Genomic DNA, 15064 nt, shown 5'->3' on the forward strand with positions numbered 1-15064 from the left:
CAGAATGCTGTGCTCCGGTGACCCGAGGCTGCACATCGGCATGGGCATGCAAAGTGTACAGTATAGGCCGTTGGCCTATCATTAGTGGCCCGACCCGGCAATTTCAATGTCCCCCACGGTGCACCTTCTCTGCCAGGCAGAAAGACCGAAGGTGAGGTTCAGTTGTGATATTGAAAAGCGGGAACAGTGCGCCGTTGTTGCTGAATGAGCAAGAGGGAGTACGAAAAGTGTCCATCATCGCTAAAGCACAGTTGTGCCACTGGCCGGGTGGCACCTGCCAGGGCCGGAGGGAGTAGCGGAGGGCTGGCTAGGAGGTGGGCCGGGGGTTCAGGGTGGCCAGGCACGCGCCACCATTGCTGCAGTCTGCAGGTCAACCATGCAGCTTTACATACCGCTGACTGCTCACTGTGAACTTAGCGACGCGGGTCATATGGGTGCCTTCCCAGGCCACGCCCTCTAGATACCCTCTGACTCCAGGCGACCTATCAACGGGGTGGGAGTGCTCCAGCGCAATCAGTGCCATCTCCTTGGCTGGGATGAGGGTATGTGGGGAGTGGAGCACCTATATGCAGCTCCTGCTTGTCTGGCTCTCCAGTGCCGATCCCAACCCGACGTATCACACATCGGCAATGGAATTTCACTAGTCCCATGTGCCGCCAGTGCTAGCCCAGTAACATGTCAGAATTGCTCAGAGAACGGCGCCGCTTTTGGGGACGTAGAATACTCGTGATTCAGTCCCGGCGTCAGCAATTAGTCTCTCAAGCGGAGGATCCAGCCCACTTACCAGGTATGTAGCTGGTGGTAGATGTGGTTGTAGTCGGTATCTCTGGTGTTGTTTCTGTAGATCAGAAAGAAGATTTCAACCTGTTACACTGCACCCTGAGACTAGGTAGTATCAGATCTAAAAACCTCCTTTCATTTTGCCTTTCAAGTTCAAAAATATAAAAATTTAATTTATTCTCTTCTATTTCATTCCACTGATAACAATTATTTTAGTGAAGGGACAATACAACTATTTAATATCTTGAATATTACATTTCTGAAACATAAGAACTGCTGGAATTATCCTGTGGAATTATCCATCCATTCACATCGTTTTAATATGTATTCCTATTCCGCTAAACACGTTACAAGGAGCGCAGGTTCGTCAATACTTCATCAGGAGCACAGGTTCCTCAGCAATGTCCGGAACACTTTACGACGAGCACAGGTTCTTCAGCAATATTCAAAACATTTTTGAGTATTCCAGGTTCCCCAGTAATGCCTTGAATAATTTACGTGGAGCGTGGAGCGCAGGTTCCTCAGCAATGACCAAAACAGTTTATGAGGAGCGCAGGTTCCTCAGCAATGTCCTAAACACTTTACAAGGAGAGCAAGTTCCTCAGCAATGTCTTAAACACTTTACGAGGAGAGCAAGTTCCTCAGCAATGTCTTAAACACTTTACAAGGAGCGCTGGTTCCTCAGCAATGTCTTAAACACTTTACGAGGAGAGCAAGTTCCTCAGCAATGTCCTAAACACTTTACAAGGAGCGCTGGTTCCTCAGCAATGTCTTAAACACTTTACGAGGAGAGCAAGTTCCTCAGCTATGTCCTAAACACTTTACAAGAAGTACAGGTCCCTAAGCAATGTTGCAGATTACAGATAAGCGATGCAAACATGTGCAAAACGAACAAGTGCAAATGAAAAGGTTTGTGTAAAGGTGAAAGCCATATTTTGTGACCTTCGCAATGATCACTACATGATTTAGATAGTAATGCCCTTGTACAAAGAGACCTGGGGCTGGATTCTCCAGAGGAAGTGACTCATTTTATGATGAAATGATTGGCGAGCCCCCAGCACCCACCTTACGACCGGTGAGGGGCTAGCAGCAGCGCTACATAAAACACACGGCCTTCACAAAATAAACAGCCGGAGAATTGCCAGGTCCATGGCCCCCCATTCACACGACAACGAGCTGCAGCGGTCTCACCTTACAACATGGTGCCGGTTGGGCGCGGACTTGACCTGCCATATAGTGCCCACCTGAACATCCCCTCACCACCAATGGGCCACCCCCTACCAGTGCATGCCGAAGCCCCCCCCAAGCAGGTAGCTCCCAACTGCGGCTCCCCCAACTGTGACGGCGATGGACACATCCCACAGCCACCACACAGGTTCCAGACCTCTGAGACCATGAGTAAATTGTACGGTCGGGAACTCGGCCCATCGGAGGCGGAGCATCGGGAACGTCCTGAGGCCCCCCAACAGTGTGCGGCATCCTCCTCAATGAGGAGAGGGTAGAGCATCAGAAAATAGGCACCGCACCCGATTCGGTCGTAAAAGGCATTTTCCGCCCGATCGATAACAAAATCGCCGTCGGCAAGCGGAGAATCCTCCCCATGCTGTGAGGTAAACCACACAGAGCAGATTCTCTTTCCAGCAACACCAGAATGTGATCAGGCGGAGAATTGAGCTCCAGCCAAAAATTGAGGCCGGCACCGGCCACCTAACAGAATGCTGTGCTCCGGTGACCCGAGGCTGCACATCGGCATGGGCATGCAAAGTGTACAGTATAGGCCGTTGGCCTATCATTAGTGGCCCGACCCGGCAATTTCAATGTCACCCACGGTGCACCTTCTCTGCCAGGCAGAAAGACCGAAGGTGAGGTTCACTTGTGATATTGAAAATCGGGAACAGTGCGTCGTGGTTGCTGAATGAGCAAGAGGGAGGACGAAAAGTGTCCATCATCGCTAAAGCACAGTTGTGCCACTGGCCGGATGGCACCTGCCAGGGCCGGAGGGAGTAACGAAGGTCTGGCTAGGACGTGGGCGGGGGGTTCAGGGTGGCCAGGCACGAGCCACCATTGCTGCAGTCTGCAGGTCAACCATGCAGCTTTACATACCGCTGTCTGCTCACTGTGAACTTAGCGACACGGATCTTTTGGGTGCCTCCCCAGTCCACGCCCATGTGCCCGCTGGTGCAAGCCCAGTGACATAGCCTGAATTACTCTGAGACCAGCACTGCTTTCGGGGCCGTAGAACATTCATGATTCAGTCCCGGCGTCAGCACTTAGTCTCTCAAACGGAGGATCCAGCCCACTTACCAGGTATGTAGCTGGTGGTGGTTATGGTTGTCGTTGGTATCTCTGGTGTTGTTTCTGTGGAGCAGAAAAAATATTTCAACCTGTTACACTGCACCCTGAGACTAGGCAGTATCAGATCTGAAAACCTCCTTTCATTTTGCATGTCAAGTACAAAAATATAAAAGGGAAATTATTCTCTTCTATTTCATTCCGCTGATAAGAATTATTTTAGTGAAGGGACAAGGCAACTGTTTAATATCCATTATCTTGAGTCTTGCATTTCTGCAACATAAGAATTGCTGGAATTATCCGTCCATTCGCATCCGCTTTTAATATGTATTCCTGCTCCGCTAATCACTTTACAAGGAGCGCAGGTTCGTCAACACTTTATGAGGAGTGCAGGTTCCTCAGCAATGTCCTAAACAATTTATGAGGCATGCAGGTTCCTCAGCAATGTCCTAAACAATTTATGAGGAGTGCAGGTTCCTCAGCGATGTTTCAAACACTTTGCGAGGTGTACAAGTTCCTCACTAATATCCTTACACTTCACAAGGAGTGCAGGTTCCTCACTAATATCCTTACACTTCACAAGGAGTGCAGGTTCCTCACTAATATCCTTACACTTCACAAGGAGTGCAGGTTCCTCACTAACATCCTTACACTTCACAAGGAGTGCAGGTTCCTCATCAATGTCCTGAAGTTGGAACTTAATAAAAAGCGATACAAAGATGTGCAAAACAAACAAGTGCAAATGAAAAGGTTTGTGGGAAGACGAAAGCCATATTTTGTGACCTTCGCAATGACACACATGACTTAGATAGTAATACTCTTGTACAGGAAGACCTAGGGCTGTATTCTCCGTGTTTGAGGCTATGTCCAGGGGACGTGTCTAGTTTCATGAAAATATTGGCAAGACCCCAGCACCGACCCTCCGACCGATGAGGGTCTAGCGGCCGCGCCTCGTAATGCACATGGCCTTCACAAAATAAATGGCTGGAGAATTGCCAGGTCCTTGGGCGCTCATGCTCACGGCGACGACCTGCAGTGGTCTCGCCATACAACATGGCACCGGTTGCGCGTGGACCAGACCTGCTATTTGTGGCCCCCTTCGTACCCCTGAACCACCCCCGGGTCACCGCGCACCAGTCCCCTCCAGTCCTCGCTGAAGCTCCCCCGGACAACAGCATAGCTCCCCGCGACTATGGCTACATTGGACACAGTCCGTAGCCGCTGAGACCATGAGTAAATCGAGCGCTCGTGAACTTGGCACATTGGGGGTGGAGCATCGGGGGAGGGCCTTCACATAACGCTCTGAGGCCGTCTCAACAGCGTGCGGCGTACTCCTCGATGAGAACAGAATAGAGAATCCGAAAATAGGCACCGCACCCGATTTGGTTGTAAAAAGGCATTTTCCGCCCGATCGCCAATAACGAAATTGCCGTCGGCAACCGGAGAATATGCCCATGGTGTGAGGATTTTCTTTCCAGCGACGCCAGAATCGCCAATGTGATCAGGCGGAGAATTCAGCGCCAGTCAAAAATCGAGGGCGGCACCGGGCGCCCAACAGAATGCTTTGCACGTCGGCATGGGCATGCAAAGTGTACAGTAAAGGCCGTTGGCATATCATCAGCAGCCCGACCCGCCAATTTCCATGTCCCCAAAGGTGCTGCTTCTCTGCCGTGCGGAATGACCGACGGTGAGGTTCACTTGTGCTATTGAAAATCAGGAACAGTGCGCCGTGGTTGCTGAATGAGCAAGGGGGTGTTCGAAAAGTGTCCATCATCACTAAAGCACAGTTGGGCCTCTGGCCAGCTAGGAGGTGGGCCATGGGGTCAGGGTGGTCAGGCACGAGCCACCAATGCTGTAGCCTGCAAGTAAATCATGCAGCTTTGCGTGCTGCTGACTGTTCACTGTGAACTTAGGGCCACGGATTATATGGGTGCCTACCCAGGCCACGCCCTCTCGGTACCCTCTGACTGCAGGCGACCTATCAATGGAATGGGGGTGCTCCAGCTCAATCAGTAGCATCTTCTTGTCTGGGAGTAGAGTTTGTGGGGAGTGGAGTACCTATATGCAGCTCCTGCTTGTCTGCTCTGCAGTGCCGATCCCAACCCGACGTATCACACACCGGCATGCATTGGAATTTCACTCGTCCCGTGTGGCGCCAGTACTAGCCCAGTAACGTGGCCTGAATTACTCTGAGACCAGCGCCACTTTCGGTGCCATAGAACATGCGTGATTCAGTCCCGATGTCAGCACTTAGTCCCTCAAACGGAGGTTCCAGCCCACTTACCAGGTATGTAGGTGGTGGTAGATGTGGTTGTAGTCGGTATCTCTGGTGGTGTTGTTTCTAAAGAGCAGAAAAATGATTTCAACCTGTTACACTGCACCCTGAGACTAGGCAGTATCAGATCTAAAAGCCTCCTTTTGTTTTGCATGTCAAGTACAAAAATATAAAAAGTGAAATTATTTTCTTCTATTTCATTCTGCTGATTACAATTATTTTAGTGAAGGGACAATACAACTATTTAATATCCATTATCTTGTCTTATATTTTTGCAACATGAGAATTGCTTGAATTTTGCAAGGAATTATCCATCCATTCGCATAAGCTTTTAACATGTATTCGTATTCCGCTAAACACTTTATGAGCAGCGCAGGCTCGTCAACACTTCGTGAGGAGCGCAGGTTCCTCAGCAATGTCCTAAACACTTTACGTAGCGTGTAGGTTCCTCGGCAGTATCCTAAACACTTTACGTGGAGCGCAGGTTCCTCAGCAATATCCTAAACACTTTACGTGGAGCGCAGGTTCCTCAGCAATATCCTAAACACGTTACGTAGCGTGCAGGTTCCGCAGCAATGTCCTAAGCACTTTACGTAGCGTGCAGGTTCCTCGGCAATATCCTAAACACTTTACGTAGCGTGCAGGTTCCTCGGCAATATCCTAAACACTTTACGTGGAGCGCAGGTTCCTCAGCAATATCCTAAACACTTTACGTAGCGTGCAGGTTCCTCAGCAATATCCTAAACACTTTACGTGGAGCGCAGGTTCCTCGGCAATATCCTAAACACTTTACGTAGCGTGCAGGTTCCTCAGCAATATCCTAAACACTTTACGTGGAGCGCAGGTTCCTCGGCAATATCCTAAACACTTTACGTGGAGCGCAGGTTCCTCAGCAATATCCTAAACACTTTACGTGGAGCGCAGGTTCCTCAGCAATATCCTAAACACTTTACGTGGAGCGCAGGTTCCTCAGCAATGTCCTAAACACTTTACGAGGAGTGTAGGTTTCTCAGCAATGTCCTGCAGGTTGCAAATTAACGGTAAGTGAACCCCAAAGTGTATCATGGAGTTCACCTGGCCCACAACGTTTACTAGATTGTGGTATGGGGAGCACACGGCCCACTCTACAGGTATGGTACAGCAGAAATGGAAAAGTATTTTTTAAAGCAAAACAATGTTTATTCTATGAACTCAAGTTAACCTTTTTAAGACATACTTTGAACAGCTTAGCAACCATTAATTCAAATACAACCTCCAAAGACTATATCACTATGTAAACCTTTAAGCTTTCCTTTTTAACATCCATCAGACTTAATTCACCTTTTACCAGAAGCACATCAGGTTAAAGCCACTACTGTTATCAGTTTTAAATCACCAGGATCGATTTACAGTCTTTAGATTACAGAGAGATTCATACAACTTCTGGCTGTGACTGCAGCTATCCAGCTCTGAAAACGAAACTAAAACACACCCTGCAGCAAACAGCCTAAAATGAAAGTAAAAAAGCTGACAGACAGCCCAGCTCCACCCACTCTCTGACATCACTGCAGTAATAAACACCCATTTCTTAAAGGTACTCTTACTACAGATATTTTTATACACACCCATTTATAAACACTAATTTCTTAAAGGTACTCTCACATGACAAAAGCCACAAACATTTTTAAAGCAATCAATTAGAAAGCAAAATTGGAGATAAAAATACAGAAGCCATATATAATATAATAATCTTTATTGCCAGAAGTAGGCTTACATTAACACTGCAATGAAGTTACTGTGAAAAGTCGCCACATTCCACCGCCTGTTCGGGTACACAGAGGGAGAATTCAGAATGTTCAAATTACCTAACTGCATGTCTTTTGGGACTAGTGGGAAGAAACTGGAGCACATGGAGGAAACCCACGCAGACACGGGAAGAACATACAGACTCCATACAGACAGTGACCCAAGCAGGAATTGAACCTGGGACCCTGGCGTTGTGAAGCCACAGTGCTACAGTGCTAACATTGTTGCCTATTCAGTAACATGCCACATGTTTGAAAACAATCCACTTGTGGAAACCAAAGTGATTGAAGGTATAACACCACTTTTACTTACTAGGTATGGAGCCAGTGGTAGAAGTGGTAGTAGTTGATATCGCCGGTGATTTTGTCAGTTCTGTAGGAGGAGGAAACATTATATCAGCAAGGTCATCCAAGTGAAACAGTAACTGGTTTTTCCCCACCTTCTGGCCTGTTGTGCTTTGCAGGACATTCCTGTTTTATTGAGGATTTACTTTCCCTGCGCATGCAGCCAACCAAAACAAAACAAGTAAATATGATATTCACTCTTATTGCCCACTCAGCCTAAATTATTTCAGCAGGAAAAGAATACAATTGCTCAAAGGCCCTTAGATTCATAAGATCATTTCTAAAATATAGGTTCTCGGAATTGTCAGGTGGATTTGATTGTCAGTTACTGCAGATATTAGTGTTGTGGTGAATGAGAAATTATCACATTTATTTTGCAGTAATGTTATTAAAACCTGGGTTAAGATGCATAGAGTCAGTATATTTGCTAAAGTTGTTATGAAGGTGTCATAAACTGGAGGTAATTATTGATTTTGTAGGTGATTTGTTCGACTACTAGATTTGAGAACAATTTACTTGTTTACAGCTATCTAGCTAATGGAATATTTTTTAAGCTTAAAGGACAACTGGGTGAAGATACTTTGAGGGATTTTGTGTTTGGTCCTGGCTAAACATTTCATGGGGCATCTTGTGGGATGAGACAGAAGAATGCCTTTTGTTTTGGATACAGGTGATGTAATTAAGGGAGGAGCCAGGTATGTCTGGAAAAGTTAGTTCCTCCTCGGATTTTAATCTGAACAGAAGATTTTCAGTTATGGTCCTGAAAGGTTCTCTCTTCAAAGATCCTGCACAGAGAAAAGCAAATAAAAACACCTGGTTGTCAACTTTATTCATGAGTGGTATTTGAACTATATCAGTTTGCTTAATTGGAATATAGTGGCAGGTTTAGGAAGTAAGTAAACTTTCATTTAAGGACTAATGTAATTGTTAATTGTAAAGCTATTGTTAATGTAGATAATTATGTGTTTAAATTAAACTTTGTTTTCACATAAGTTATACTAAAGACCAGTGTTATCGCCCCTGTGATGCAGTAGCCTTTTCTCAGAGTTTTAAAAATTGCAAATAGTCTGGTTCTCATCTGGGATCCTAACAGTGTCCAATGTCTAGTGCAAACAATCAATAGATACATTTTGACCCAATTTTTGCTCAGATAAACTATAGTTCTGAAAATGCTCAGGCAACAATCCTGGCTTCACATCTTACCCTACATCGAGACAAAGTGTAATAATCATGCAAGGTCAGTGTGCATAATCCTTTGTGTATGAGCTTCCACATATGCCCAGCCCATCTGTGAAGAAGCCAATTCTCAATGAATGTAGCCTATATGCATCCAATTCATTCCCCGCCACATTACTGTCCTTGTATGTAGCAAGCAGAGATCACCCTACTTAGAGCAGGCCATTTGGGTGCTGCCAGCACAAGCCACATCCCACATAGATTGTGGCCCTTCTGCCACACTCACCAGACTTTGTGATAGCAGTGAACCATTAAGGTGAAATTTCAGCCCCTGGATCGGTTATATCCTAGCAAAGGACAGTCAATGACGATCTAATCACTGGCATTCTTAATAGTTGAAACATGCACTAATTATTTATTGTCAAAGTCAGACCAGTGACTTGAAATGTGAAATTCTTACTGATAAATTGTGATTGGACAAATAGTAGATCCCAATTAAATTTCTCAACTTGGTAAGCAGAACCAGAGAGTGTAAAATGATTCATGATACAGTTAGATGTTGGAATCTGATTATGGTCACGTTGGCTAGTATGCTAAAATAGTATTTGGAGGACATTGAACCCTCAATGCATTTAGATTGAGAAACCCTTCTTATCCATAGCTAATCCAAATATAATAATAATGTTTCATTGTCACAAGTAGGCTTATATTAACACTGCAATTATGTTCTGTGAAAAGCCCCCAGTCGCCACACTCCGGCACCTGTTCAGGGACACAGCGGGTGAATTTAGTATGTCCAATTCATCTAACAGCACGTCTTTCGGGACTTGTGGGAGGAAACTGGCGCCCCCGGAGGAGACCCACGCAGACACGGGGAGAACATGCAGATTCCGCACAGACAGTGACCCAAGCCGGGAATCAAACCTGGGAACTGGGAGCTGTGAAGCAACTGTGCTAACCACTGTGCTATCATGCTTCCCAAGTAAGTGCCTCACGAGAGCTTTGTAAAAGATGAGGACATATCATTTCTTGCAATCCTTAAGAATAAAGTAAGCATAATTTTCTCCAATAACTGTTTCACTTCAAAATCTCAGATCACTTATCACTATTATTGATGTGCTTCTTCAAACCTTAATCTGCTTAATATGATCTTGATAAGTTGAAGTGTCTCAAAATGCTCAAGTTAAATATCAGACATATCTTATTTACCAGAAGTGCTTGGTCTGGGCAGACTAGTTGTGGGGGATCCTGTAGATGGCTCACAGCAAGCACGAATTCTGAAGTAGGAGCACTGGTTTGCATCCAGAGAATCATCTTCATTGTTTGCAGAAAGAAGGGCCACATCTTCTTCACAGGTCACATTGTTTTCTGATTCATTTATTGATTCAGGATTATCGATGCATTGATACTGAACCTTATCAATATTATAAGGTGCGGAAGGACACAGTTCATTAAGTATGGGATCTAACGATTCGGACTCATTTGGTTTTATATCTATCAGTACGTAGCCATCAGACCAGGAAGACCATATGCCAGAGCAAGGCAATTCTGCAGTGGAAAAAATTACTTTTTAAATTCGGCTTTAAGCTTCGTGATTAACAGGAAGTACAAACAAGGATCGACATAGAAGCTCTTCAAAACATACGTCTCTAGGCAAATTGCCATTTATATGGTAACCAATATTAATGAATCAACAATTTTTCCATTTCTATGCAGAGAATGACAAGTTGTCATATTAAAACAATTGTGACATCACAGCAAAGGTTTAAAAAGATTGTCATGCTTTTATGTTAATGTCCGAACAGTGATTTCTCAAATCATTGTGAAGAATAAAAAGAGGAAGGAATTAAAGACTTGCAATTATAATTGCACTTTTTAGGACTGTAAGACTTTCCAAAGTGCTTTGCAACCAATTAAGTACATTTGCTTCAAATGTAGCCAACGGTCGTAACAAAGCAAACAGAACAGCAAAATTGCAAACCCCTCAAACAGCAACATGATAATGGCTGATTAAGTGACGAGACAACAAGAAGACGAGGTCTTGTGGCACAGGGGGTAGAATATCTATCTCTAAGCCAGAAGTTCCGGTTTCAAGCCTCACCCCAGGACTTGATGGCCAAGGAATGTGCATATCAACCTGCACAATGCTCCCGACACATCAATGGCAGGCGGTAAGAGTGGGAGAGACTCCTGGCCAGCCATGATTGGTGTGGAGTAAAATAGTGACAGACTAGCAGCCTATTCCAGGTAAAAATGTGCTTAAATGGAAGCAGCTTAAAATCTACCTAGTGGTGCGGGAAGAGAAACAAACAGCATCAACACGAAAGCAAGGAGAAATCTAGATGCTCTTTCGGCTAGCAATAGAACACTCTTACTTTACCTGCATGTGATAGACTTTGTCTCATGGTTGTGATAAATGTCCTTGCAGAAGCTCTGCACCTGCTGAAGGCTGACTCGGGTTGTGAAATGGCCGTGCCCTCTATCATCGCCAGATTGGTGGGTTATAGACTGAAAAATAGCGACTTGTTTGATCAACTAAGAGGGGTAGGAGAAGAATGCCCAGACCCTTTTCCAAAATTGACCTAAGGTTTTCGTCTGGGCTTTTATTTTCCCCCCCTTTCAGAAGAACAGACACAAGCGAGTAAGAGAAAAATGACTCAAAGTCAAAATTGGAAAAAAAAGCCAACTTGTGTCGAATTACTTTCTAATATATACTGAAAGCAAGTACTTGGATTGGAGTATCTATGAGCTTAAATGGACTGCCTGAAAAGGTGGTGAAAGTATGTTCAATAGTAGCTTTCAAAGGAAAATGGATAAATGACTGAAGTAAAACAAATTGTGAGGCTATAGGGAAAGAGCAGAGAATTGGGAAAAATTGAACAACTCTTTAAATGAACTGACACATCAACGACCTCAAGGTATGTAATTGTTTCTTTCGCTTCTTTTTAATAGTTTTACTGTGAGATTTTGAACAAGTTGCGCCAAGGTTGGGCATGGGAGGCAAAACCAGCAGGGAGGGGAAAGACAGAAACGGATTTAAGGTGGGGGGGAGGGGAACATGGAAGAGAAAAGACAGAGGCAGGACTAAGATGTGGAGGGTGTGGGGACTAGGAACAGAGGGGAGTAGTGAAAGACAGTCCTAGGCAAGAGTTATAACACTGTCCCGCATGAAGTCAGAGACTGCACTGGGGCTGAGGCCTGTGCAGATTGCCATCGACTACACACATGAGGCCTTCAGAGCAATCTGACAGCAGTCTTTGAGATTCATTAATGGGAAAGGATTTTAGTCTCTCAATGTCCAGCGTGATAACAGAAAGCAGATCTGTTTGTGCGAGATACCGAAGGAGCTCTCAATTTTCTTACATCTTGAGTCACCAGCAGGTGCCACAGATCTTTGAGGGCCCTCAACACACAGAAGGCTGGCTCCACTGAGTGTTAACTCAAAGGCATTCCCCAATAGAATTCAGCCAGCTCCTCAGATAGCAAGGGTACTCCTTAAAGACATGACTCATGATGCCTGTTCATCATCCACAGAGTGCAGCAGAGGAGAGATAAAATGCTGCATATTCAGCCGTACAATCCGTAATAGAGCAGACAATTGGTCTCTTAAAGATGTGTTTCAGAAATTTGGACCAGTCAAGGCTCTCCAATACTCATCACAGAGAGTGCACCAGCTCATCGATAATTGCTGCGCACTGCACAATCTAGTGCTACAAAGGGGAGGTAAGATGCTAGAGGGAGTTTTAGAGTATATAGACATCTCCTCAGACAAGGAGGCATGGAGTAGCTAAACATTGCCTCAGAAGAGGAAGCATGGAGTATTTAGACATCGCCTCAGAGGAGGAGGCATGGATAACTAGTCATCTCCTCAGACAAGGAGGCATGGAGTAGCTAAACATTGCCTCAGAAGAGGAGGCATGGAGTATTTGGACATCGCCTCAGAAGAGGAGGCATGGAGTATTTAGACATCGCCTCAGTGGAGGCATGGATATCTAGTCAACTCCTCAGACAAGGAGGCATGGAATATCTAGACATTTCCTCCTGTGAGGAAGATGCTGAAGATGATAAATTTGTAGAGGACAAGGATTCATACAAACCACACAAGGATGCCTTTGCACGTGAACGATGCAGGAAGCATGCCTATGACAAGCTCTTAGCTACAAGATTCCAAGAAGAATCAGGTAAAGACAAGTTGATATGAGTACAGTTTTCCTCATGCATCGATGCAGCAGAGACAATAAAACCTTAATTGTCATCATCAACATCTCACAATCTGAAAATAATTGCAGAGGAAGTGAAAATCAGCTTGAATCTTGAATGATTGGGACATCCTTGGAAGGTGAAGTAGCCTAGGGAGCATGTGGCCTCTGTGTGATGATATAAGCACTCCGCTAGCACATGCCAATAAGTAACTACACTTAGTGAAGTCTTTTCAACCATGGAGCTCAAATGTCAATGGTCATGGCAGCCTTCAGGAGGCAGAAACACAATCACACACATTGTGCAGTCAATCAAGTATGACAGGAGTTTAACAAGTAAGATCTAAGAGGAAAACCATCTATCACTGGCTATGACATGACCATCTGAAGATGGAGCTGTGTCTGGCAGCACCATCTCAGCAAACGCCAGCTCTCACGCATGATTAATACACAGGCCATATTTTTATACTGAGCCCCAAGATGTCATCCGACTTCAGGCTGCAGTGATCTGTAATACAACAGCATGGATGCAAACCTCTCAGTTATGCTGGTTTGGTGCTCACATGGCGTGGTTGAGCATCCAGCTATTGTCAATCACTCATGTACCTGTACACATTGCAAGCCTGTCAAGTTTACATCGTGCTTTGCCTTGGCATTTGGGAGAGATGTAACCCAGTCAGTTTTAGCACAGCAGTCGATAAAGTGCTCCCTGCATAGACAGCGCTGAGTATTTGAGAGATGTGCTGGAGCATCGCTTTCGTACTATTACAGTCCGCGATATTCTCCATCTCACAAAGATCAATGCTTGCTATGAACCCTAAGACATTGCACAGATTTGTGATGAAATCCCATATCGATTAGCATTCTATTAACTCAAAGAAGGATTCCATAACGTAATGCTGGGCAGACAATGAGGAGCAAAGTAACATCCTCACGGGCCATTGAATGGCTTCATCAGGATGAGAACACACCTCTGACATTAGACACTCATACACATCCAGCAGACACGGCACCGAGAGGAACCAACTTGCATGCTCAGCATCGGGGAGAGTGGGAACCAATAAAATAGTAATGTTGAGCCTTAGAAGCAGAGATGAGCTAACACTTCAGGGCTGCAGAAAATACAACGGCACTCAATGATGATTAATACTTTTACCAAAACCTCTCAGTCATAAAATAAAAGCCTTTGAAAAGGATCCAACATGGGACACAATAAATGCTTACAACATCCACAAAGAACAGCGTGCCAGCATCAGGATAATCACTAACCTTCCAAAAACAATTCTCATGAAGTCACACAAGGCGAATCTCAGATGCAAAGATTACCTATGTACTGACCAACCATCCGTTTCACACAGGAACTGCCTTTGATTGTGCCGCGTATGTTGAACTAAAAGTGATTGACTGTTATGAGATTAAATGGAATCTCATGGAACAGAGGGACAAGATGGGAGATAACTCGGGGAGGGGGGGGGGGGTTTAGAACCCTTGGAGGAACTCTGAACATTACTTCACATCTATGAGCCTTTAAATGCCTGAGACTTGACGAAGGATAAGGACTAAATATATTTACAAAAGTGAAAAGTACATACAGCAATAGCACAACTGTGCCACCATTGTGAATTCACAACTTCTTAATTTTCTTAACTCCACAGTTACATGTAGGTGCAGCCCCAACATTGCAACAGAAGTGGAGACAGCACGCTGACTACTACACCCTGTTGTCTAAGATGACTTTGGCATATGTTCTCTGAAGCTGGTCAGCTTAATGTCTCCTGTTCCAGGGAGAGATGCACTCTCCTCGGCTTGACTTGCAGGAGTTGATGTGGTCACAGCGAGTCGAGATTTGAAGTGACAGAACATCCTTGAAGACATCTGGGTTGATGACCTTGGTGTTCTGTCTGATACTCCTCCTCCCTTTGGGTTGCTGAGGGTCCCTCCCTCTCCTTGAAGAGCATGGCACCTGGAGGGAGGCTGAGGTGCCCCTTCTCCTTGTCACGTAGCAACTGCTTAATGCACCCATGGCTAGAGTGATGGATGCAGGTCCAAGCATAAATCCAGCAAAGATTACTGGATTACAAAGATCCAATGTGGCCACCGCCCTTCCAATAGAGATTTGATGCACTCATTCCAGAGCCATCATAGACCATGGATGGACACCTCAATTCTTTGTTGCAGTCTGCTGATGGCTCTGACAACCCTGCCTGAGGTTT

At 45.2% G+C, this 15064-nt stretch overlaps 1 protein-coding gene across 14 annotated transcripts in view; it reads right to left on the reverse strand.

Moving 5' to 3' along the window:
- The window catches only part of LOC119973345 (mucin-2-like), a 186120-nt gene that overhangs the window by 106779 nt on the left and 64277 nt on the right, over positions 1-15064 (reverse strand). For 10 of the 14 annotated variants that reach the window (XM_038811271.1, XM_038811270.1, XM_038811281.1 and 7 more), the window contains exons 32-36: positions 9862-10200; positions 7445-7504; positions 5357-5413; positions 3085-3138; positions 785-838 (exon numbers count right to left, since the gene is read on the reverse strand). In XM_038811271.1, coding sequence (XP_038667199.1) covers positions 785-838; positions 3085-3138; positions 5357-5413; positions 7445-7504; positions 9862-10200 — 564 coding nt within the window. The remainder of the gene's footprint in view (positions 1-784; positions 839-3084; positions 3139-5356; positions 5414-7444; positions 7505-9861; positions 10201-15064) is intronic. The other 4 variants (XM_038811274.1, XM_038811268.1, XM_038811279.1 and 1 more) reach the window with 3 other exon arrangements.

Source organism: Scyliorhinus canicula, chromosome 11, assembly GCF_902713615.1.
Source record: "Scyliorhinus canicula chromosome 11, sScyCan1.1, whole genome shotgun sequence".
In the NCBI taxonomy this organism is placed as follows: domain Eukaryota; kingdom Metazoa; phylum Chordata; class Chondrichthyes; order Carcharhiniformes; family Scyliorhinidae; genus Scyliorhinus; species Scyliorhinus canicula.